Here is a 24,726-nt window from a genome sequence, read left to right as displayed (position 1 = left end):
CATCTTTCTAAGAATAAATGGGGGGGGGCAGATGTCAATGAGAAATATGGTAAGGGCTGACAACTTACAGCCTTCTGGAATCCATTCAGGCAGCAGGGGAGCCATCTTTAAGGAGGCCTGGAATGCAAACACAGATGGCCTGCACTCAACTCTGCAAGCCACACGGCAAATGGACTAAACAGTCCCAGGAAACCAGATGCTGAGCCGCTTCATAGGAGTGTGTGGAGAAGGAACTTCCAGGTGGGCAGGAAGTCAGCTTTGCAGGACCAGGTCCCCAGTCATTGGGAGGAGAAAGCCTGGCGCCTGGAACCTGAGGACTGGCAGGTTCTGAGGACTGGCAGGTTCTAGGAGCAGTAGCTCCAGACTAGTAGCACCAGCGTACCCCCTTAGGCCAGTGTGGTGCCACAACCTGCATGGCTTGATCCGGGAATCAGCAATGAATAAAGAGCAAACACTGAAGAAACAATAGATAACATACGGAAAAGTTGGGATCTGGTGGGCTGTGCTTGCTCTGATGGAAGGTATCTACTGTGAAACCCAGAAACTCAGCATGTTTATTATGCACAACACGGGAGGAGAGGTTAGCTTGTCTTGGTGGGGGATCTGTAGAGGGGCAGTCTCAGGTGGGAGGAATAGGCTGTGTTGCTGGGTTTTGCACACACCATCAACATCTGTACACAGACCAGAGGAAGGCTTTGCCAATTCCCTGAACCTGACCTGGGGAAGGCTTTGCCATTCCCATGGTTCTGAGGCATTGGGGTCCTTGACCAGGCAATGCCCATGTCAACAATATGCATTCACTCGGGCCTTCATCCATGCTCCACAAATGCGTATTATGAAGGCAGCAAGAGGATAAGGAAACTGGACATGCACGTAGCTGTTCCCTTTGGCTGTTTGTGACAGCAAAGGACTGAAACCACCACCAGGTCCACTGGTGGGGACTTGAGTGTGGCTGCAGTCTGCAGAGGCACATCTCTGTGCAGGCTGTGCTGCTGACTCCAGGCCAGATTGTGACGTGGGAGAGGCAAGGCAAGGAAGGTGTGGCCAGCCTGCTGCCCTCATCCAAGGCAGGGAGGGAACGCACCCCTGCTCGTGAACAAACACTTGCTTCCTCTTCTCTTCTGTTGTTTTGTATTGTGGTTCTTGTGGTTTGGAGACGAGGTCTCACTGTGTAGCTCCACCTGGCCCGGAACTTGCTCTGTAGACCACATTGGCCACAAACTCACAGAGAGCCACCTGCCTTTGCTTCCCAAGTGCCGAGATTAGAGTACACCACCTTGCCTAGGTTTTTTGTTTTGTCTTGTTGTGTTTTGTTATGTTGTTTGTTTGTTTGTTTGTTTGTTTGTTTGTTTGAGACAGGGTCTTCTGTAGCCCAGACTGGCTTGAAATTGGCTACATAGCCAAGGATGACTTTGAACTCATAATCCTCCTGCATCCACAAGTGCTGGAGTGACAGGTGTGTATCACCACGTCTGGTTTATGAAGTGCTGGATACCTAGGGCATCATGCATGCTAGGCCAATTCACTACAAGTTATACCCCCAGATCTCCTTTCTCCTGTTTAACAAAAAGAATTCTCAGAAGGTGTTTTATTCTAACATTGCCTGGGGTGGGGCTGGGGTGAGGCAAGAGCATCAGACATTCAAAGACATCCTTGGATACTTGGCAAGTTTGAGGCTAGCCTGAGCTACATGAGGCCCTGCATAAAATCAGAGAGAGAGAGAGAGAGAGAGAGAGAGAGAGAGAGAGAGAGAGAGAGAGAGAGAGAGACAGATTGAGAACCTACCCTGGCTTTCATGGCTTGTTATCCTGTTCAGAACAGGAAGGTCCTGGTAGATAGACACTAGGTAGAAATTAAAGCTGAGCACTCCGTGGCCTTGGTGAATAAGCATGTGTGCATACTAGCTCGTGAATTGCGACAAAACACCACGCTCCTGAAGACTCGGAACAGGGGAGGAGGTGGGAGCACGTGGAAACGCCCTCAGCTGTCTCCACCGTGTTTCCAGCAGCCTAAAGCTAGTCTGGAGCAGAAGGCTTGTTTAGAGAACAGTGAATGCAAACTCACCAGGTGCTTAAAAACAACAATCTCCCAGGGTTCATTGTGACACCTTGTAAAGAGACATCACAGGAGGAACCAGCCCATGGACCGGAAATGAGAAATGAAGAGAAAGAATACAGCATTTCCCTGTGCTTCTCTTTGCAAGGTCCCCAGATGGGTCAGAGTTAAGGAAATGGTCATGCTCCTCATGCTCCTCATGCTCTCCGCGCCCCCTCTTAGTTTTCGTTTATGTGTCTGTGTGTTTGGTTCTCTATGTATGTGCGCATGTGTCTGGATGCCTTTGGGGCTAGAAGAGGGCATTGGATCCCATGAAATCAGAGTTACATGTTGTGAACCACCCCACATGGGTGCTGGGAATCAAACCCTGATCCTCATTATTCTGTGTGCATGTGAGTGCATGCATGCACTGTGTGTGTGTGTGTGTGTGTGTGTGTGTGTGTGTGTGTGTGTATGTGTATGTGTATGTGTGTGTGTGATTCTTGTAGTGGTCAGAGGACAACTTGCAGGAGTTGGTTCTCTCCTTCACCATGTGAATCCTGGGATCTGAACTCAGGTCATCAGGCTTGGGAGGCAAGCACCTATGAGTCATCTTGCCATCCCAGGAAGCTTTTCTCCCAAATGGGACTGGAGAGGTGGCTCCATGTTTAAGAGTAAGAGTACTTCTTGCTCTTGTAGAAGATCTGGGTTCAGTTCCCAGAACCTACGTCAGGTGGCTCACAGCTATCTCTAACTCCAGCTCCAGGGTATCCGGCCAGGTCTTCTGGCCTCCAGAGGCGACTGTACTCACATGCACATACCTCTACAGACCCTTTATTTTGTAACTAGTTTTAATTCATGGGGGAAAAGTAAGGGCCAGAGAGATGTCTCAGTAAGCAAAGGTGCTTGCTCCCAAGACTGACCTAAGACCTATCCCTCACAGTAGAAGGAGAACAGCTGCAGGCTGACCTCTGACCTTCACACACATAATTTTAAAAGGACTGAGTGGAAAGTGCAAAGCCCCCCATTCCCTCACCATTCCCATCGGTTGTGACCTGTTTATTACATGGCAGCTGCCCTCCTTGTTCCTCTCCGTTGTGATCTGTTACGTGACTGGTGACAACGTGCACGTTAGTAGCTGAGCACCCTCTCTGTGCTGCACATTCTGTGGATTCTGAGATGTGTGTGACGACAGTTGTTGGCCATTAGTACCAAACAGATGGTTTCACTGCACAGAAAGTCCATCGGGCTCCATCTGCTGTCCCACATCCTAGACCCACTGATGGCCAATGCTGCCCCTGTGCTTCTCCATAGTGTTTTGAACTTGGATCCAGTGTTCACCCTTTTTACTAAGTGATAGACAACTACGATTCCCCCATTTTTTGTGGCTCGATAGCACATTCATTTTTTTTTTCAGTCAATGAATAATGTTTGTGTAGACATACCACCAAGAATTTGTTCATCCACTGGCCTACCGAAGGACATCATAATTGCTTCTGAGTCTTAGCAATTAAAGCTAACATTTCTAGAAATATCCATATGCACGTGTTTGTGTGGACCTGAGTTTTCAGCTTCTTTGGGTAAATACCAAGAAACTGGTTGGCTGGGTTATGCAACAAGAATATGTTCAGTTATATAAGAAATTGCCAGACTGGGGGGCTGCAAACCCCCACCCCCAGCTGAAAAGTTATGGACAGTTGATGGCTGCTGGAGAGAGGAAGAGCCAGTTTTCTTTAACCCCTGGTAGGTTGACCACACACCAGTGGATAGTGCCACACATAGGTCTGTGGACAGACAGCACAAATTGGGCTCCCTGGGTTATAAATAACAAATTTTAGGGTTTTTTTTTAAAAAAGGACATGAAGTTGGGAGGGGTGAGGGTTGGGTCTGGGGAAGTTAGGAGAAGAGTGGAAGTGAGTACAATCAAAATACAGTGGATAAAATTCTTAAAGAATTAATGAAACTATTACATTTTAAAAAGAAACTGCTAGACTGTCCCCACAGACACTGGACCGTGTACAGGAATGGGGACTGTACTCCTCAAGGTGCGGTGTTTACATGGGGTTGCCCTCATGGGTGTGTGACGGTGCCCCATCCTGTGAATCTACAGCTTCTCAGTAATACATTGTCGAGGTTCAGATGAGAAATGGCCCCATGTGCCTTTGAATTTTTGGTTCCTGGCTGGTGGTGCTGTTTGGAGTATGTGTTTCCTGGTTACCTTTGTCAACTTGACACAGCCTAAAGTTGTTTGAGAAGACAGCCTCAGTTGAGGGATCACCTGGATCAGATTGACCCGTGGGCATGTCTGTAAGGGATTGTCTCGATTGTTCATTGATGTAGAAGGGCCTTACTGTTGTGGGCAGCACCATTCTCTAGGCTTATGGTCCTCAGCTGTATAGGAAAACCAGCTGAGCATGGGCCTGTGAGTGAGCAAACTAGCAAGCAGCATCCTCCATAGTTCCCACCTCCAGTTTCCTTCCCTGGCTTCCCACAATGCTGTACTATGACCTGGAAGTATAAGCCAAATAAACCCTTTCCTCTTCAAGTTGCTTTCGGTGAGTGTTTTATCATAGTAACAGAAAGGAAACTAGAACAACGCGATGTTTTGCGGTTGCAGGGCCAAGCAGAAGATAGTAGATCACTGGTTGGTGGACCTTGAGGGCGACCACCCTGCTCTGCTTCCTGGTCTGCAAAGATGTAAACCAGCATCTCAGTCCTACAAGCACACTTAGCCCCTCCTGCCGTCATGCCTTCCCTGCCATGTTGGACTGTATCCCCTCAACTCATGAGCCAAAATAAGCCCTTCCTCCCTTGACACACTTCTTGTTGGGTGTTTGGCTACGCATGCACAGAGCCTGTCTTCGTGTACCTATTGGCCCTGTGTCGGTTACTGGTGCTTACCTGAGCAGACCGCCTGCCCATTTTTAATCCAGTTATTTGCTTCCTTACTGTTGAAGAGCTCTTTGGTGTTTTAAACACCAACATTAATCTGATGTGTATTTTGGAAAGATTTTCTTCCCGGTCTATGGCACTTTTATTCTTAACAGTGGGTCTTTCTTGATGCAAACCTACTTGATGTAACCCATCATGCCCGTGACTTCTTCCTAGATTCTGCTTTGGATGTTGCATTTAGAGACTCTAGGTCACCTAGATTTTCTCTAGTATTATCTCCCAGGAGTGTCACAGCCTGGAGAGTTATATTTAGAACTATGATCCATTTTGGGTTAATTTCTAAAGGTTTGAGGTCTGTGTCCATGTTCACTTTCTGCACGTGGGTGTTCAATTGTTCAGTAGGCTTTGTGGGAAAGCCTGTCCTTTCTCCACGGCATTGCCGGAGATCCTTTATCAAAAGATGAGTTGGCCAGCTGTGGGTCTATTCTGGGCTCTGTCATGCTCTGCTGACCTGCTATCAGTTCTCTCCCAGTGCCCTGCTGTCCTGAGGCCAGCTGCTGTCCTGAGGCCAGCTGCTGGGTAGTCCATCTCGAAGGCCAGTTATCTCAGCCCCTGGCTTTGTCCTGCTCCTGTGCCACATTGGCTAATTTGGTCTTTAACATTTCCATGTACATTTTGAATCAGTTTCCCAGGATTCACCAACAGTGGGTCAGACTAGAAATAACGCTGTTCGAAGCCCCTCCTGAATATGAGATGCCTACAAGGAGCTCCAGGCATTTGGTGAAAAAAGCGAATATCAAAGGCAGAGCCTCAAAACAAACATACCCCCGAAAGGAGGGGGCAGCGAGATGGTTCAGTGGGTAGAGGTCCTCGCTGCCAAGCCTGACAAATTGAGTTCCGTCCCCAAGATCCTCAGCGTGGAGGGAGAGAACCGACTCCTACCAATTGTCCTCTGACCTCTCCACTAGGTGCATTGTGGCACACCCACTCCCAGAGACACTCACAAAATAAATAAAGTTGATAAAGAATTAAAAACATGCCATGAAAAAGATGGGAGAGGATGCTGTGTGGGGAGAAGGCTATTAAACAAATCTATGATTCGTGTGCTCAGTGAGATCAAAGAAGATGCCGCCTCCTTGGAGTAAGAACAAAACGCCCTTCGAAAAGGGAACATTCAGAGAACAAAATAAGAGTTCTAGAAATTTTCAAAAAATACGATAGCAGATGTGAGTGTTTTGATAGAGGGACTGAAAGATGACATTGGAGAGAACCTCTGAGAACAGAAGAAATGAGGGGAGATGGAGGGAGAGGAGGAAGGCGCCCAGGCCTACCCTGTGCAAAGCAGGAAGACGATAAGGAAGCACAGGGAAGCTTTAGTCTGAACAACTGGAGTTTTCTGAGGAGTGAGAGGGGGAAACAGTCACACCAGACACACCCGTGAAGCTCGGGACGTGGAAGAAAGGGACCCAGAGATGGCCACACAGGAGCGAGGCAGCCATGGGGGCTCGGGAGATGGCTCAGCCAGAGAAGCTGAGTCCGCTCCTCAGAACCCACATCAAAAACACTAAATGAATCTGGGCGTGGTGGCACTCGCCTTTAATCCCAGCTCTCCCCAGGCAGAGGCAGACCCATCCCTGTGAGTTCAAGACCAGCTAAGGCTACAAAGTGAGACCATGTCTCAAAAAGAAAAAAAAAAAAAACTGCTGAGTGAGGGAATGAATGACTGTAATCCCAGCACTGGGGAGATGGAGACAGGCAGGTTCCTGGGGCTTGCTGACCAGCCAGTCCAGCCTACTTGATGAGCTCCAAGCCAATGAAAGGTCCCATCTCAAAAAATAAGTGATCGCTCCTGAGGCATGACACCTGGGATTGTCCTCTGGCCTCTGCATGTACACACACACACACACACACACACACACACACACACACACAATGCTGTCAGATCTTTCAGTCCCTCCATAGCAGGCCTCACACTTGAAATAAATGGAACCAGCCTTCAGAATTCTGAAGGTCTCTTGTCATTTTTATTGATTTGTCTAGCTGTCTTGTCAGTTTTGATGAAGGGGTATGTGATGGCTGATATTGTCAACTTGATCTGGAGTCACCAGGAGACAAGCCTCTGGCACATCTTTAAGGGATTATCTAGTTTGAGTTAACCGGAACAAGAAGCCTGAATGTGGGGGTGCCATCCCATGGGCTAGGGTCCCAGACTGAACAAAAAGAAGAAAGTGAGCCGGGTGGTGGTGGCACACCCCTTGAATCCCAGCACTCAGGAGGCAGAGCCAGGTGGATCTCTGTGAGTTTAAGGCCAGCCTAGGCTACAGAGTGAGATCCAGGACAGGCTCCAAAGACACACAGAGAAACCCTGTCTCGAAAAACCAAAAAAAAAAAGAAAAAAAAAAAAGAAAGAAAGAGAGCACCCACATTCATCTCTCTCTGCTTCCTGACTGTGGATGAGATGTGACCAGCTGCCTCAGGCTCCTGCAGGCATGCCTTCCCTGCCATGGTGGCCTGCACCCTTGCACAGCAGCCGCGATAAACCCTTCCTCCCTTACACCGGTTCTGTCAGGCATTTGGTCTCAGCTTTAGAGGAGAGGATCAGTGCACAGGGTGTTAGCACTTCCTGCTGTGTCTGCAGGCTGCAGAGCTCTGTCTATTTGTGCAAAAGTTTACACGTGTGGAGTCTTTGTTATTAGACACATGCTTATCGCTGCCTTGCCGCCTTCTGTCTTTACTTCCCGAAATGCTTTCTTCTGTTTTAAGATTTACTTTATTTCACGGGCATGGCTGTTTTGCTGCATGTCTACCTGTGCACAACGCGCGTGCAGTGCCGTGGAGGCCAGAAAAGGGCATCAGAGCCCCGGAACTGAAGTTATAGATGGTTGTGAGTTACCATGTGGGTGCTGGAACCAAACTTGGGTCTTCTGCAAGAGCAGGCAGTGCTTTTAACCCTGAGCCACCTCTCCAGCCCACTGACACAACCTTGAGGGATAATTCACACAACATAAACTTTGACCCTTTAAAGTGTAACAACCCACTGAATTTTAATTTTCAGTTGTGCAACCATTAGCACAATAAGATTGTAGAACAAGGTGTTGCCCCAAGAAGCAATCTCCCACCCATGATTCTCCTGCCCCCCAGGAACCTCTGTACATAGCCTTGGTGTGTGTACAGCTGCTTTTCGTATTTCTGGGTGTATGCCTTGGTGTAGAGTTTCTGGGTCATGTTGTAACATCGTATTTGACAGGTTCAGAACAGCTGCACAGCATCCCTGCCTGATGGAGGCTGTTTTGTGGATACTTACGCAGCCTCCATCCACCCTTGCACTGTGGTTCTCGCTTCCTTCTGACCTCTTAGTGTCTTTATGTTGAAAGAACATGAACTGGCTGGAGATAGGGCTCAGCATTTAAAAGCACTTGCTGCTCTCCCAGAGGATCTAAGTTGGGTTTCCAGTACCCATGTCGGGCAGCTCCCTCCAGCTCCAGAGGATGCAATGCCCTCTTCTGGAATCTGTAGTCAGTGCATATACGTGGCCCCCCACATATACATGCATAATTAAAAATAGTCCTTTTAAAAAGAAAACCTATGAATAGCATTTTAGATCTTTTTTTAAATTTTTAAATCCATTTTATGTCTACTTTTTTTTGTTTGTTTGATTTTTGAGACAGGCCTGGAACTCATAAAGATCCGTCTGTCTCTGCTTCCTGAGTGCTGGTATTAAAGGTGTGTGCCGCCGTGCCTGGCTAGATCTGCTCGTGAGTGGGAGTTTTATCCCACTGACATTTGATGTCATTACCACCGTTTCGTCCTGATCTGGGGCTTGCTGTCTGCTTCACTGATCTTCCATCTTGCCTCCCCTTTCTGCCGTATTTTGGCTTACCTGTTCTTGGAACTCTGTTTCGATTTGCCAAGGGGCTTTAGCTGTCTCTCTCTCTAGTCTGGCAGTGGTGGTTCTCAGGTCACAGGCCCTCCTCAGTGTTCAGTACACATGTGACATAAAACGTCCCTATTTTGTGTTCCAGTTTTGTGTGTCGGGGAAGTGCACGGGCACAGCTGCCTTCCTTTCTGCTAATTGTCCAGTGTCTAAAGCTGCACCATCATAGCCCGCCCCCCACCGCTGCTATTTTTGCCTCAGGGGACACATAGCTCTACGGACAGCAGTTGACGCTGTCCCTCAGTCACCCTTCATTCTCTGCGGTGCCTTCAACAGAGTCAGTCCTTTGAGTGTCGGCGACACTGTCTCCCGACTTCTGGCCTGTCGGGTTTCCGACATGAAGTCGTTTGAAGCATCCCTCTTCTCTGGCTTAATGTGTCCACATTGCCTTCAGATTCCTGTGGGTTAACTGTAATGTGCCTGGACTCACTTTGCAGTTTGAAACTCATGGAATTTCTTTTCTTTTCTTTCTTCTTTCTTTTTTTTTTTTTTTTTTTTTTTTTGTTGGTTTTGTTTGTTTTTGTTTTGTTTGAGACAGGGTTTCTCTGAGTAGCTCTGACTGTCCTGGAACTCACTCTGTAGACCAGGCTGGCCTCAAATTCACAGAGATCTGCCTGCCTCTGCTTCCCAAGAGCTGGGATTAATGGTATGGGCCGCCATAGCCCAGCTCTACTCACAGCATCTCTTGAATCTGTGGGTTTACATCCTTCACTAAACCGGGGACATTTTTAACCGTGTGTGTGTGTGTGTGTGTGTGTGTGTGTGTGTGTGTGTGTGTGTGGTTTCTGACTTCTTTCTCTTCTACGATTCTTGTTTCCTCTTTCAGAACCCTGCATTACTTTTGGGTTAAGCCATTGGCTGATGCCCTGAGCATCCTTAAGTCTCTGCTCATTTTTTAAAATCTGTCTTCTTCTGACTCTTCACTGTCTCTCCTCTGACTCATTTCTACTCTGCTGTCAAGCCCACCCAGGGAAGCATTGTAATAGCGATGCTAACATCCTGTGCGACAGTTCCAATGCTGGGTCATCTGTGCTTCTCGAGTGGGTTTGAATTGTGCCCCGAATGCTGTGACAGTTGGGGTGTAGCGACTCTGGGTGTTTTCAGTGGAGCTGACGACCAGCGCGATAGGACTCTGACGTCCTGTTCTGTGTGGCTTGTAGTAGCCGTAGCTCACAGTTCCATCTGGTTTCTTTCAGCCTTTCCGGCAGGCGGCTCTGAGGCTCTGACACACACACAGTTCACACAGTCAGCCTGAGATCTGGGGAGAGTTTACACAGAGAACATGCAACTGACCCTTCACCCCTTCTTGCTGGGCCTGGGTCTTGTTTTGGCCCCTGTGGCCACCCTGAGCCCTGCCCTCTGGTTTTCTTCATGACAAATGTAAAAAACCCCATGGATCTGAAGACCGTGAAAAGGGGTTCACTGAATTAGAGAAGTGTTTGGTTTGATACTGTTAAGTACATAGAAAATTAATCCAATAAAAACACAAAATTATTTTGCTCCAGGGTGGGGAAAACATACAGGAGATGACAAAGTAATCAAGTCAGAGTGTATGGTTTAAGTGTGGGTAGATTATCGCACAGTTGAGAGGAATAGCAAATGTTGGTCTTGTTAAAATGTGGATGTAAATATATTCCGAGAGTCAGAGCTAAAAGCACAGAGGGAGGGCATGAAGGAAAAGAGATACCCAGCCGAGGTTCCTTAGACACATCGTTTCCATAGTGGGCTTTGGCAGATGAGAGCCGAAATCAACGTTCACAATAGACAGCCGGGAGAGTCAACCATATGGGCAGAATTTGCTAAAGGTAAGAAGTGGGCACTGAGCGGGAAGCCTCCTCGTACTGTGTCTGTCCACCGTCCGCACACACAACTCTGACATTTAAGGGACATTCAGATGGAAAGCTAGAATTCATTGTCAAGGACAGTATAAGATCCTATTCGTCACAAAACAATTGAATGCCGTGTAGCTTGGTTTATTCATCCTCCATGGCTCCATGGCTGTGTGCAAGGATATATTTGCCTCCTTGAGGGCAAATAGATTTTTGGAACAGGCTTTCGTTTGTTTGCTTGCTTGCTTGTTTACTCTAAATTGGTAACTCTAAGGGGCTTCAGGGCTTGTTGGAGCCTTCTTACTGGTGTGATATGTGGCACGCACATGCACATCTCCCCCTGGTGGTAACAGGCCAGAATTGCAGGTCAAGGCCTTAAAATGGGAGCAGATGAGGGAAGAGCAAGCCTTCCTGCCCACTTCGGCTCCTGTCAGCACACGAGCCCTCTGTTTTCAGGACTGCGTCTGGCCCAAGACATTCATTGCAGGCTAAACTGTTTTAGGCCTGTTTGTAGGCTGGGAGACTGCAAAGACTTTTGACTCCTCTGTCCTTGCTATGGTAAGGAGAATGCACTTGGGTTCTTCTGGCTATGGAAGCTGGTCTTGGTGAGGACATGACATATTATACTTGCATCAGTAATATGTGAGGGTTGGGGCAGAATCTGTGCAAAGTTTGATTTTTTGAATTTTTGCTTTCGTTTTTGTTTTTACAAGTCAGGGAGAGCATTTTAGTCCCACATGGCTGCAGGGAGAGAGAGGAGGGAGGATGAAGAACATAGGGATGGGGCACAAGGTCAGCATTCCTCCATTTCGGGTACAGCCGTGGCAGTATTAGTCACTTTTCATGGTAAAGTGCCATAACCGAAAGCAACCTGTGCAAGAGTTTATTTTGGCTTACTGTGTCAAAGAGTGAAGAGTGCATCATGGCAGGAAACATGGCAGCCAGCAGCTGGCATGATGGCAGGGGTGGGAAGCTAAGAGCTAACATCTTTAACAGCAAGCAGAAAGCAAACTGGAGATGCAGTGAGGCTGTCCAGTCTCAAAGCTCGCCCCCAGTGACCTGCCGCCTCTAGCAAGGCCGCACCACCTAAACCTCCCCAAGTAGTAACACCAGCCGGAAACCAAGTGTTCAAATGCCCAGGTCTCTGAAAGACATTTCTCACTGAAACTTCCACACTCCCCTCCCTGGCCCCTGTATGGGCCCTTGGCCATACCATAATGCAAAATGCATTTATTTAATCTAACTTCAGAAGGTCCCTATGATCTTTCACAGTCTCAACACTGTTTAAAAGTCCAAAACCTCTTTTGAGACTCCAGGCAGTCTCTTAACTGTAACCCCTGTAAAAAGCAAAAAGCAAATTACATGCTTCTGACATGCAATGGCACAGAATATATATTACCACTCCAAAATGGAGAAATGGGGCATAGTGGGGAAATACATGCCAAATCAAGGTGGAAACCCAGCAGGAAAACCACCAAAACCCATAGTCCATGTAGCTGGAGAAGCCAGTCTTTCTGGGGGGGGGGGGGTGTGCCTCATCTTCCCTTGCAAGGGGAGGTTGAGTGGGGGGCAGGCTCTGGGACTCTGCAGCCCAGCCTGGGGTGGGGGCTCTGTGCCATGACATACCCAACAGTGCTTCGCCCAGTGTGGAGGATGATGGTGGTGTGAGTACATCTGCCCTATTCCTGCAGACAGACTTTCTCATCCCCAGTGTGGAGGGTGATGGTGGCGTGGATACATCTGCCCTATTCCTGCAGACAGGCTTTCTCATCCCCAGTGCGGGAAAGGGAGGAGGCACAGTGCCCTGAAGCCTCGGGGAGAATGGAGGCCAATGCAGAAAAGGAAGGAGCCTGGACAGACAGCTCCTAGGAAAGCCTCTCTTCAGGGACCCACATCCCTGTGTCCCTGGAAAACCCCACTGTCGAGTGACGCTGTCCTCAGGGCATGACGTGTTCTTGCCCTCTGGACCTGGCAGCAGCTGTCCAAGGGATGCCCAAGACTGGGCCCGTTTGCTTCCCGTCATGGGGGAGGAGAGGGCCTCATGACTCCCTGCCTAGCCTCAAGAATTTATAGACTGTTAAGGATTGCTAGCAGGAGGGGATTGCAAGGCCACACCCCTCCCTGGGTATTTATGGACAGTTAATGGTTGCCAAGATATCTAGTCAGGAGAACCGGTGCCAGGAGAAGGATTTTTTTTAGCGATGTAGCTGCCTATAAGTTGCCCAAGCTCCCATAACACCCTTACAAAATGGGGGAGGTGGAGCTACCGGGCCTGCCTGCAAGGCCTGCTCCTGCTCCTTCCCTGGGTGGCATTTCCCATTGTCCCCGTCTCTCTGAGTTCCCTCCATAGCAGCAGTGACCCTTGCAAGGAAGGGTGTGTCAGGGCTGCTCTGTCACCTCTGCAGGACTTGGGGACCGTAGCTCCTTCCCTGCCTTCCAGCTTTCCTTCACCTGTCACCAGTCACTCCCAGGGAAGCTGCTGACAGGGACGCCACTTTTCTCACCTGAGGCCCGGCGCCCTGTGTGTAACTGAGGGGTGACAGGTGGAGCACTGATTCCTAAGGGCCTCAAGAGAAGGGTGGTAGCCAGCTCCAGGCTGAGTGGCACAGCGCGGCTGGTCACTGGGTTGTGTCCCAGGCTGTAATAAAACGCACAGGGAGAGGAGGTGGGGTTCTCTTCTTCCTGCTCTGGAGACTGAGAGGAAGGCACTGGGAATCCTGGCAAGCAGGCTGCTGTGCCCTAGATGGTCCCTCCCAGGGGGACAGGCCAGAGAGCCCCCAATGCCCTTTTTACAAAGTGTCAGTCAATTCATGAGTCACCCTTGCGACCTGAGCACTTCTGAGGTTAATACTGGCAGCCTGAAGGATCTAGATTCGCCTAGGACACACACTCTGGACATGTCTAGATAAGTGGAATTGAAGAGGGATGAGCCAGCCTGAATGTGGACAGCACCATCCCATGGGCTGGGGTGCTGGACTAATAAAAAGAAGAAAGCAAGCTGAACACCAGCATTCATCTCTGCACTCCCTGATGGTGAAGGTAGTGGGCCTCACACTCTACCTCCATGACTCGCTCACCGTGATGGACTGTGACCCTAATAACTGTGAGCCAAATAAAACCCTTCCTTCCTCCTCCCTTCCTCCCTCCCTCCCTCCCTCCCTCCCTTCCTCCCTTCCTTCATTCCTTCCTTCCTTAAGTTGCTTGTGGCAAGTGCTCTGTCACAGAAGTGAGACAAGCACCTAATTATAAGTCGAAACGGCCCCAGTCACCTCGGAGGTGAGATCTATCGACTTGGGTTTGGGGGTGTGGTCTATGCTGTGACAGTTGTTACTGCTGGGACTGGAAAGTTTGCTGAGCCCCTGAAACCATAAGTAACCCCTGAACACCCAGTGAAACCATAAGGAACCCCTGAATACCCGGTGAAGCCATAAGGAACCCCTGAACACCTGGTGAAACCGTAAGGAACTCCTGAACACCCAGTGAAGCCTTAAGGAACCCCTGAACACCCAGTGAAGCCATAATCTCCACTCCTGTAGCCTCAGCTCAGCTCAGCTACTTTGGGAGAGTTGGTATTTAGTTTCTCCACCTTGACATATTTTGTCTAATGACAAGTGTGTGTCACCAGGACTGCATGCTTCAGGCTCTAGCTGCTGGGGCCCTCTTCTACTGACTGTTTCCAAGTTTGGCCCAAGGTGAGTGAAAGTCTCTCAGCTACCCATGTCAGCCCTCACATCCATGTCTGTCTGACAGGCACACACCTGTGTTCAATAGACTTTGTGGGAAGATGGTCAACAGGACAGCTGCCTGCTTCCGAGCTGTGCCAGTTCAGTGTGTCTTCCCCAGCTCAGGAGGGCTGGCAGAAATCCCGTTCATAACTTACTCCCTTTACATAATGTGGGCACGGGTCAGTACTTGGTGTCGATCCCAGCTATGATAGAAAACTGAACCCCAAAAGCCCAGACCAGGGCTGGATTCAGAGTTGATTGTGTGGATGTTCCATGGACACCTTGATAGCAGAACTGTGCAGGATCCATTCTGTCCCCTTCTAGAACTCCAAAAGCAACAGAATCAAAGGCAATGGTCACAAGTCCATGCAGATGAGGTCAGGGAGGCTGGATGGCTCCCAAACAAATAACAGAGCTGAGGCCCTCCCTGGGGCTCCTGCACTCCCACCCAGATCACTGTGTAAGAGTGGAGGTTTGGAGAGTTGTGTGCAAGTGCCAGCGTTCTTACATTTCAACAGCTAAGATGGTGTCCAACACCATAGTGATCTTGACTGGAAGCACAGTGTTGGGATGGGCATGTTCACAATGCCCAACCTGCCCATCTGTACAGCTCTGGCTTTCTTCTGGGGACAAGGCCTGGGGGTCTGCTGTGGGACTTAGCTTGACAAAGGGGCTGATACCAAGTCCCACCTCTGCTTGGATCTGTGTCTGCTTCTTCCCTGGGGTTGTAAGGAGAGGGCCTGGTTCTGAAAACCCAGAGTTTCTGAGCCTCAGTGTTCTGCTCACAGAAGCAACATTGGGGCTCAAGTGTGCACCTCCACTATCCCAGGAGCACTGGGGCAGTCTTCCTTCTTCCCAGAAGTGCCAGGGAAGAATGGTCATCTCTTTTAATACCTTGTAAAGTCAAGCTTTTCCACCTCAGTGTTGCGGGGGTGGGGGTGGGGGAGAGCCCAAAGACAATGGGCCAAAACACAGGAGAAGCGATTGGGGGCCAGGTTTCTGCCGGGCTGTAAAAGGGTAGAGCTGCTGCTGAACCCAGCCCTGGAGATCTGGACAGCTCCTGAGAATTCTGTTAAGTAGGGTCCACCAGTCCTGGTAGAGGGTGCTGGAGGAGGCATCCCACCCCTCAAGGTGTGGTGGCCTCTGCAGCCACAGCAGCACACATGCTGACCTCCCCAAAGCAAATTTTCATCCATAAAGACCAAAGCCCCCCTAGTCTGCTACAGGGTGCCGGCAGCACGTGCCTCACCACCCCTGCCTCCTCTTACGTGTTGCTGACCTGCCGCGCCTCTCTTCCTGCAGGTTAACAATGAAAATGTCGTCAAGGTGGGCCACCGGCAGGTGGTGAACATGATCCGCCAGGGAGGAAATCACCTCGTCCTTAAGGTCGTCACAGTGACCAGGAATCTAGACCCTGATGATACTGCCAGAAAGAAAGGTGTGTGTCCCTCAAGGTGCCCTGCAGGGGGGAGGCAGAGGCCACAGGGAAGGAGAACGGCCTCTTTTCAGCTGAGAGCCAAGGCCATGGGGTATCACTTACGTGTGTGACCAAGACATGACATTGAGCCTGAGTCACCGTTCTCCTGAGGGAGGCCACAGCTAGGCCAGCAAAGGGGACCAAGCCCCTGCCTTCTAGCCAGCTGTCCCCAAAGCAGCTGTGTAGAGGTACCAGGGACAGCTAGGAGAGGTTGTAGAGGTGGCAGCACCAGAGTACACTAAATAGCAAGAGAGGGGTGGAAACAGCTGAGACCGTAGTGGGAGGGTAGAGAATGGCATTTCCTGGACACCAACAGGTCTCCTTCCCCAGCTCCAGCGAGGCCCATGTCCCTGCCGTTGACAGCCTGGCAGGTAGTGGCTAAGCCACATGTACCCCACTGCCTGTGCCCTGTCACAGTCAGATTCTCACAGACAGAACAGAGCCGTAGTTCCCAACCCTATTGCAGAGCACCTACCCTACTCCATCCTGAGCACCCAGGGCTGATGCTAATCATGGCAGCCCAACTGTGACAACCCCCCACAGCCACCTGTCAGTCTGCCCCCCAAACACAGATTCGAGGGTCACTGCCTCCCGGATTCTTCCTGTGTCCAAAAGGGGCACTGGGTGGAGTACAGGACTGGGTGGGGCCTTGTGGTGGTTCTCACACTGACTCTGCTTTTGCCTGCCCATCAAGCTCCCCCACCTCCAAAGAGGGCTCCAACTACAGCCCTTACCCTGCGTTCCAAGTCCATGACGGCGGAGCTGGAGGAACTCGGTAAGGCCACCTTACCCTGCTGTCCTCAGAGATGCCCAGCCCATGCACGGCCTCCCGCTGGCTTGCTTATCCCCTGCCCTTTCTCCTGCATGCCCTACAGCTTCACACTTGGCTTGGCGTCTCTAGTGAGGGACTCCATGGGATCTAGAGGAGGTGGGGCTGATATTCTCTTCTGCTTATCTAACATTGTTTTGTTTTGACTTTTTGGGCCTCTCACTAGTGGACAAAGGTAAGCAGCCTCGCTGGCCCTGCAGCAGCATCCCTGCTGCCTTGGGCACCCTCACTGACCCCACCTCAGCCTGTCCTCCAGCTTGCTCCAGCCACTGAAGGCCTGCCCTCAGGGACTCCTCAGAGAGTCCCAGCACACCCAGAACTCTAAAAGGTCCTCATTAAACGGACTTGGCCATTTGTCCCCTTGGAGGCAGATGGGGCAGGAGGCCTATCAGCCATTGGGACTATTAAGAAAAGGGATGGCTCTGACACGGACTAAGAACCACATCCTAAGTGTCACCCAGGTGCCACCAGGTAGCCAGGGGACTTCTGCAGAGAGGATGGCTCTGAGCCACAGAGACAGTGAGGGGAAGCACTAGCCCCATGAGGAACAGGGATAGTGCTGGTGAGGGTGGCCCTTGGTGCAGAAACAACCACTATGGTTCAAACCTATTAGCTCCTGGTGGTGTCCTGCCAGGATGTCACTGACAGCCAGCAACAGGTCCCCACCAGCACAGAGCAGCCCCTATCCCCTTGTTCATGCTAATCACTGTCCACCCTGGGGCTAGAATCTGAATCTCACCTCAAATTGTCAGTGTTCTAGAAGAGGGTACCCTGACACAGGAATGCTTCTCCACCCAGAAACTGGAGTGCCCACCCATCCTCTCCTTCCAGCCGTGCCCCTGACCCTATCATATACCTCCAAACATTCCACTGGGAACATTCGAATTGTGTCCCCATGACCGAATGTCTGCCCCACTTACAATGAGCCAAGGCCAGCCTGCTCTACAGAAGGGGCTGCTGCCATGTTCTCTGGGAGCTCATTGGAAAGGGGCTCCCTCTAGCTCCCAGGGCCTCCGTGTCCTTTTAAAGGCAGACCTGCCCTCCTGTCCCATCTCATGAAGTTCAGTCCCACCTATGGAGTGCTGCTGGATTGCTGGGAACAAAGTAAGAACGCCCCTTCGCCACCACAAAAGAGATTCAGGCAGGACAAGGCAAAAAGAGCAACCAAGTGCAAGTTGTGGGGGCCACCCTGGACCCCTGCCTCTCACTCCTGGTGGTCTCCACACTAGTTCCCCTACCTATGTCCCATAATCACCGAACTGAGTGAGACCCCGGGTGTGGGCCACTATGGGAGGGCGCTGCCACCGTGGCTGGCTCATGCGCTTCCCTTTCTGTTTGCAAGCCTCAGTCCGGAAGAAGAAGGGTAAGGGAAGTGTCTGTGCCCATGCTCTTGCCCAGTAGAAGAGAAACCCCCTCGTGACAGTCATGTGAAGTCCAGAGTGTGCTGTGAACCTTGTGTTGTCTTCCATATTTGGGGGTCATACCCAAGGGCCCCTCCCTGGGATGTACACTGTTCTGGTCTGTCTGGTCTGCTTGGCTTCTGTCTGTGACTCCCTCGACCTATTTGTAAGTCCCCCTGATCTGTGTCCACATCAACATGCCAATGAAGCGGCCAGGATCCTTGATGACTCTTACTGTGCCTGCCTGGCTGCAGATGCCGTGAATCCTCTTCTGGGGGGCTGGTCAGAGACATCCCCGTGTGCTGCCCAGCCACTGAACAGCCAGGGGAGCAGGCAAGAGGGAAACCAGGCTTCATTCCTCTTCCAACCCTCAGCTCCCCTCCACACTGGGGGAAGGAGGGAGCTGCCTGTCCCCAGGCTCCCCTGAGAGGGGAGCGGGCATGACACGTGTCATGAGTGACTAGGCAGAGCCCTGCCCCCCTCAGAAGCACCCTATTACAGATGGATACTCCTGACTGCTCATGACTCCCCAATACTGAGCCAAGTGTGACCTGTGACCCAACAATTCAATGCTGAAACATCATTCCCCAAGGCTGAGAGGGTCTCTAATGAAGTTGGGGGTGGTCCCTAATGGTTGGTGCACTCAGTCTGAGGCCTGGTGTGGAACTAGCACCCTGGATGCTTGAATGGGGGTCAAGAGTGCCTAAATCCAGCAGGATCAGCCTCAGGGCAGGACGGATACCCTGGAGCTGCCAGCATAGCCACCTCAGGCTAACAACCTTCTTTGCAGCAATCCATGCCTTCACCATATCAGTCAGTACAGGACATCCCAGCAGGCTCTCTGGGGTTCTCCCCATGTCAAGGGTGTGGCTGGCTCATGTCCAGTCTAAGACTGCCCTTCTTCCCAGGGGTCCTATAGTTACATTATAATATGAACACCACCACCACCAGCAAAAGACAAACCCAGCTCTGGCCTGTCAGAAGAGGCATTCCACTGTGGGCTCCCAAGGTCCAGGGTGCCCCATCAGAGCTGGTGAAGAAAAGCCCATTGTCAAAAAAGGTGGAATCTGGGCCGGCAAGCCCCTGTCTGAAGGCACCGCCCAATGGACGTGTTACAACAGCTGGGGACAGAGGTTTGGGCCAGCACAAAGTGAATCCACTCAGAGATAGACGAGTCTCAGACAGTGCGAAATGCCTTCCATGTGAACAGCAGAAAAAAAAAACAGTTGAGAAGAAGTGCCCCAACCTGAGGCTGGACCAGGAGGTGGGGGTGGGGGCAGGTAGATGCCAAAGGGACCACTGGTCACAGGGGGAAGGGACTGAGGATGCCCTGCATTCCTCACCTCACCCCACAGAAGCCCCTGCCAGCTTGGTACTTCTGCTCAGTTGGTAGGCTAGGACCTGCCATAAAAGGCTTGGAGCAGTGTGGGCACATGGTGCCTGAGTGTGGCAGGAACTCAGCAATGGCTCCAGCCCCTCTTGATGCCTGTCCAGGCTCTCTGCGAGGACTGCCTACCTGGAAGCGGGTGTACTCCAGGGAGGCTATGTAGAATGAAAGAAGAATCTCGTCTCCCCAGCTGCCTTGAGCTAAAGAGTGGCTCCACCCGCTGCAAGTCTTTGTCTACCCTGAGACATGAATTAGGCCACACTTAGAAATAAGGTCTTTGCTGATGCAGCCAAGACAAGGTCACACCAGGTTAGGAGTACCATAAAGTAACCATTGACTGGTGTAATTATGGAAAGAGAAGGTGAGCTATGGAGCGTTAGACTATTGGGACCTCCAGAAGCAGGGCTCTTCTCCTGCTAACCCTAACCACAGATGTCCAGCCCCAGAACAGGGAGAGGACAAACCTTTGTCCTTTTAAGCTGTCCCCAGGAGGTTGCTGGAAGTTAGAAGCCTCAGCTGGGTGTGATGGTGCCTGCCTAGCGCTAAGGACCTGGGAGGCAGAAAGATCACAAGTTCCAGGCCAGCCTGAGCTACGTGAGACCTTTCTCAAATAGAGTGAGGCAATCTCAACCTTGGCTCCACCCCACCGGCCACACCAGCTTAGAGACCCTGGGTTTTCGCTGAGCTCTTTGACCTAGTAACCCCATGGTGAGAAAAGTCACTGTGGCCAACCACCACAGACGGGACAACCCAGGGCAGCCGAGGTGAGAGTAGAGACGGAGGCCACCAGGCAGAGTGAGTGGTGGGACAGGTTGTGTGACCATGACCTCCAACCTTGCTTGTCACCTCTGACGAAGCACACAGACCTTCCCAGGCATGAGTCTTGGAGTCTACAGGTCCAAGGGGCCCAAGCTGCATACCCACACTTCACTGCCTGGGTGGGAGCAGACAGGAGGCAGCCCACTGGTGGCGCGGGTGATGATGTGACATTTTGGTTTTTCTTCTGATAGCAGTGTTGCTGAGGAAGCCTGCAGTGGGCTATCTCACCCTGCAGAGGGAGCAGAGGCCACTGGCTCTGAGACACCAAAGAGAGAGCGTGGTGGTTGGCGACAGACAGATCGCCAGCTATCTCTGATGCCATGAGCACCCATGAATCTCTTTTCATGGATGCTTCTGGAACACCTAATCTTGGTCTCCCACAAAGATCCTATGTAGTACATGAGAGACGACTGGGACCCTGCTCTGACCAGGGATTGACCTCTGGGCTCTGGCTGTGTCATCACCACGCATATGGCCAGGGGACAGAAGACCTCAACAGGGCTTCTGTTCGCTGCCCGGGAGGTCAGACGTGCCCGGAAGGCTCCCCTGGGGACTGTGCAGTGGGCAGCAATACTCGACTGCTTCCAGCTTTTCCTTTGCCTTGGCATTGGGGTTGTTTTCCCTCACCAGCACTTTGGGACTTCTTCCCACGCAGCCATGACATCTGGTTGACTGTCACATGGAAAGCAGCAGGTGTCCCAGGTTGAGGACACTGGACATACCCTCCAGTGCTCCCTCCTGCAACTTCTGGGGCTGCCTATGAGCCAGGCAAACCCACAGGCTGTGAGATGTGGTGATGGGCAGGGCGAGTAATGCTGAGAAATGTGGTTACAAGCTACCTCAGGGACCCTGACAAACCTGCCACCTCTCTCTCTCTCTCTCTCTGGTTCCTGGAAGTCTACAGTTTACAGCCCATGGGCAACACATCTCCCTTGTGAGAGACCATAAGCTTGCTTTGAGACTGAGAACTCAGCTCACGGCTGGGCTGTTTTGTGTACCGTGACAGCTTTCATGCGTGTCTGCACAGGTATATCCAGTCACCAAGACCTTGTGTTGGCCCTGCAAGGGCCTGACCTCCTCGGCCATCTATACAGCTCCAGTTCTAGGCCTTTGGAAATTAAGCCTCATCCTCAGGAGTCAGTAATCTCAACAGTTTCCTTAAAAACTTTTACTTCCTGTCAATAAGATCTCAAAGATGGAGCCTGTGTGGTCAAGTCTGCAGCAAATCTAAGGAACAAGATAAAAACCCATCTGTCACCTGACTCACACCAACAGCACTAATGCTAGAAGATCAGGGACCCTGGGCCTGACAGATTCAGAAAGCAGTTCCTAAGGGAGATGGGAGAGGCAGAGCTCAAGAGGCCAGGCCGACATTCAAGGTTCCTGGGGGTGTTCCCCAAGACACAACCACACCAGCACTGTCACATCACTGACTCCACAAGCCTGCCCACTGTTCTGCAGTCAGCTGAGTGAGGTGGGTGACTCTGGTGACCCCTACAGGAGCACCCTCCAACTGTGCTCTCTGTGAAAGACAGAGCCTTTCCTACAGCCATGTGAATCAGGATGAAGCCTCAAAGCCCCACAGGGTCAGGACCGTCATGGGAGACGCTTATCCAAGGCCCTACAGTTCTCACATCACAGCCTACTGCCCACTCCTGCTGGACATGTGGAGATGCCACGGGCACTCACACGCCAGGCAATAGACCCCATGTGCCACCAGTGGGAACATACACACTGCCGGCCCCTGACAAGAAGATTCTCAGTGACTCCGTGGCTCTTCAGCATGAGTGTGTTTTTCTCGTGTCCTTTGCTCTCCATGTACCCAGACCCTACACAGCAGACTCTGGCTAACTACCTCCCCATGCTGAGCCTATGCCCAGGGCCTTCCTAGCAGGACTGTGGCCCTGTGCATCTTACATCTAAAGTTCCAAGGGATCTTGAGGCCCACAATTTTCCCTTGCCCAGCTACTACCAGCAGCCATTAAATTCAACAAAGGCCAACTCTATGGGGCAGGAAACCCAGGAGCTTCCTGAATCTCATCTACACCTCTACTTGATAGTCCTAGCCAAGCACTCACAGGGTGAGCAGATTGGGCTCCCCACACAGCCAGGAGGGGGCCTTCACATTTCAAGGTTTGCACACGAGCTAGAGGTGGCTAGATTCTTGCAGGTCCCCAGAGCTCTCCATGTGACACACCCAGTCACTCCTCTTGTAACTCAATGGCCTCCACTTGACCCACATTCCAGGCTCAGGATGCTGTGTCCTCAGGCTCAGCCTCTGTGGACACCACAGAGGAGAGGAAAGTAGTTTCCAGAGTGATTCCGGTGTTCCCTGCCCGGCGCCCAATGCAGTGGTGGGACATAGCTCTCCTGTGCTAGAGAGATCTCAACTCCTTCCTTGAAAGAACAGACTGTGGGGTTCACCTCAGCTAAAGCTAAGCCAAATGACCAGTACCAAGGGACCTGGAGTATGGGGTGGGGACACAGATCAAGCCAGTGTGTCCTGGCTGGCTCACCAAAGCAGGCCACGCAAGCATCTACCCAGCTGGCAGGTGGGCAGTAGGGACTACACAGAAACAAGTTCTATCTCAGCCATAAAAGCCAGCCTGGACCCCTGGAGGAAGACAGCAGGGATGGAGGCAGGTGGACACGGCCTATAGCACACGGCGGGAAGCAGTCTGCAGGTGTGGACTGGGTGGTAAAAAGATACGGCCACAGGTGACAGACAGTCTAGCGGACATGGCCAGGCCGGCCCAGGAGAGTGCGGGTAAAGCTTTGGTTTAAGATGAGGGCCTCGTGACTCAGGAGCTGGAGGACATGGGCAATTTGAGCTGCAAGCATCTCCACAGCCCATGGTGACGAGAGCCAAGCAATTGCCTGACCCATGCCTGAGGGCCGGATTCTAGCCCAGGAAGAGGCCTGTGACAGATGAGCCTGCAGGCCCAGACGTCGGAGTCGTCCATGAAGAGACAGCACCTGAGACTGCATGGGTCTGAAGGCCTGAGGTCACTCCTACAATCTGTGTCCCTTTTAAAACTCTTCACACATGTGAAAGGCTCTGAGGCTGTGCAGGACCTGGCATGGGCCACATTTGGATATAGCCATCATCTGTGGACTGCTAGAATCAACACTGGTCTGGAACCCCGCTGTCTTCCTAGGATGTCAGAGAGGCCATGGTGGATACTTCCATTGCCCCCAGCCCCAACACACCCACTTCCTCTTGAGTCCTCCTCAAGGGTATTTAGGCTCTGGCCTGCCTGCTCAGAAAACAGTGCTTCATGCTGGATGCTGAACACTACTGTAGCCCTGGGGACTTAGCCAGTGGGTCAGCTTCTCCGGATAAAGCACCATTGCAAAGTAGTATTTTGGATGACTTAGTAGTTTTATCACCCTGTGTTCACTAAACAGGGAGCCATTGGACCCCAGAATGGGCAAAGCTTGCCTGTAAGGACTCAGGCTTGTACAATGAATGTTCTAGAAGCTAACATCTCCTGTACCTCAAAAAGGATCGATGTGGTGTCCACAGGCATGGCTCCCCATAAGCTTCATCCTGGCCCAGGGCATCCTGCAAAAACACAGCCTGGGACAGCCGAGACCTTTTCCCCAAGTGCCTCTGGGGACTGAGGGACTCTGACTGTGGGTCTCAGGGAGTGGGGTCCCTGTGTTCTGACAACTCTAGACAAAGCCTTGTGTCTGGTTTCAGGACCTCAGTTGTTTTTCAGCTAAACTAGGCAACAGGGTCATTCTAGAATGAGCTTTTGTTTTCAAGTTTTAGAAAACAAATTTTTTTTTAATTTTCCAGGATGCCTTAAGCTTTGGTTTTTGTTTTCTAGAGCTGGGAATGTTCTAGCATGGGGAGAATAAATGAAAAGTTCCCTATGCAGCATAGGCTCAGAGGTCTGGGGTTTCTGCCATTTTGCCTGGCTTACTGACCACAGTCGACATTCCAGCCTTGGTGAAGGTGGCTTGTCTTGGAAATTGTGTTAGTTACAAAAAGGACTACATTTATGAATGTGTATGAGTGTATGTATGTGTGTGCGCGCATGTACCTGGTGGCACAGGCCTGTAAGATCAACCCTCAAAAGACTTGCATAGGAGAAATAAAAGTTCAAGGCCAAGCTGGAGAGATGGCTCAGTGGTTAAGAGCACTGATTGTTCCTCCAGAGGACCTGAGTTCAATTCCCATCACCCACATGGTAGCTCATAACCATCTGTAGTGAGATCTGGCACCTTCTTCTGGCCTGTAGGCATATATGCAGACAGAACACTGTATACATAATAAATAAATCTTTTTAAAAAAAAAAAGCTCAGCCTAAGCTACACAATGAAACCCTGGCTCAAAATAATAATAGTAATTCCAAAATTGACACCATCAGTAACAAGTCCCATTTGTCAGACCT

General features: G+C 51.0%; 1 protein-coding gene across 1 annotated transcript in view; it reads left to right on the top strand.

Annotated features, from left to right (window-relative positions):
• LOC131903476 (SH3 and multiple ankyrin repeat domains protein 2-like) overlaps positions 1-24,726 on the top strand; it is a 398,315-nt gene that overhangs the window by 371,278 nt on the left and 2,311 nt on the right. The window contains exons 16-17 of the mRNA XM_059254102.1: positions 15,717-15,852; positions 16,586-16,666. Coding sequence (XP_059110085.1) covers positions 15,717-15,852; positions 16,586-16,666 — 217 coding nt within the window. The remainder of the gene's footprint in view (positions 1-15,716; positions 15,853-16,585; positions 16,667-24,726) is intronic.

The sequence above is a fragment of the Peromyscus eremicus genome, chromosome 1, assembly GCF_949786415.1.
Source record: "Peromyscus eremicus chromosome 1, PerEre_H2_v1, whole genome shotgun sequence".
In the NCBI taxonomy this organism is placed as follows: domain Eukaryota; kingdom Metazoa; phylum Chordata; class Mammalia; order Rodentia; family Cricetidae; genus Peromyscus; species Peromyscus eremicus.
This window is presented reverse-complemented; position numbering and strand designations above follow the sequence as displayed.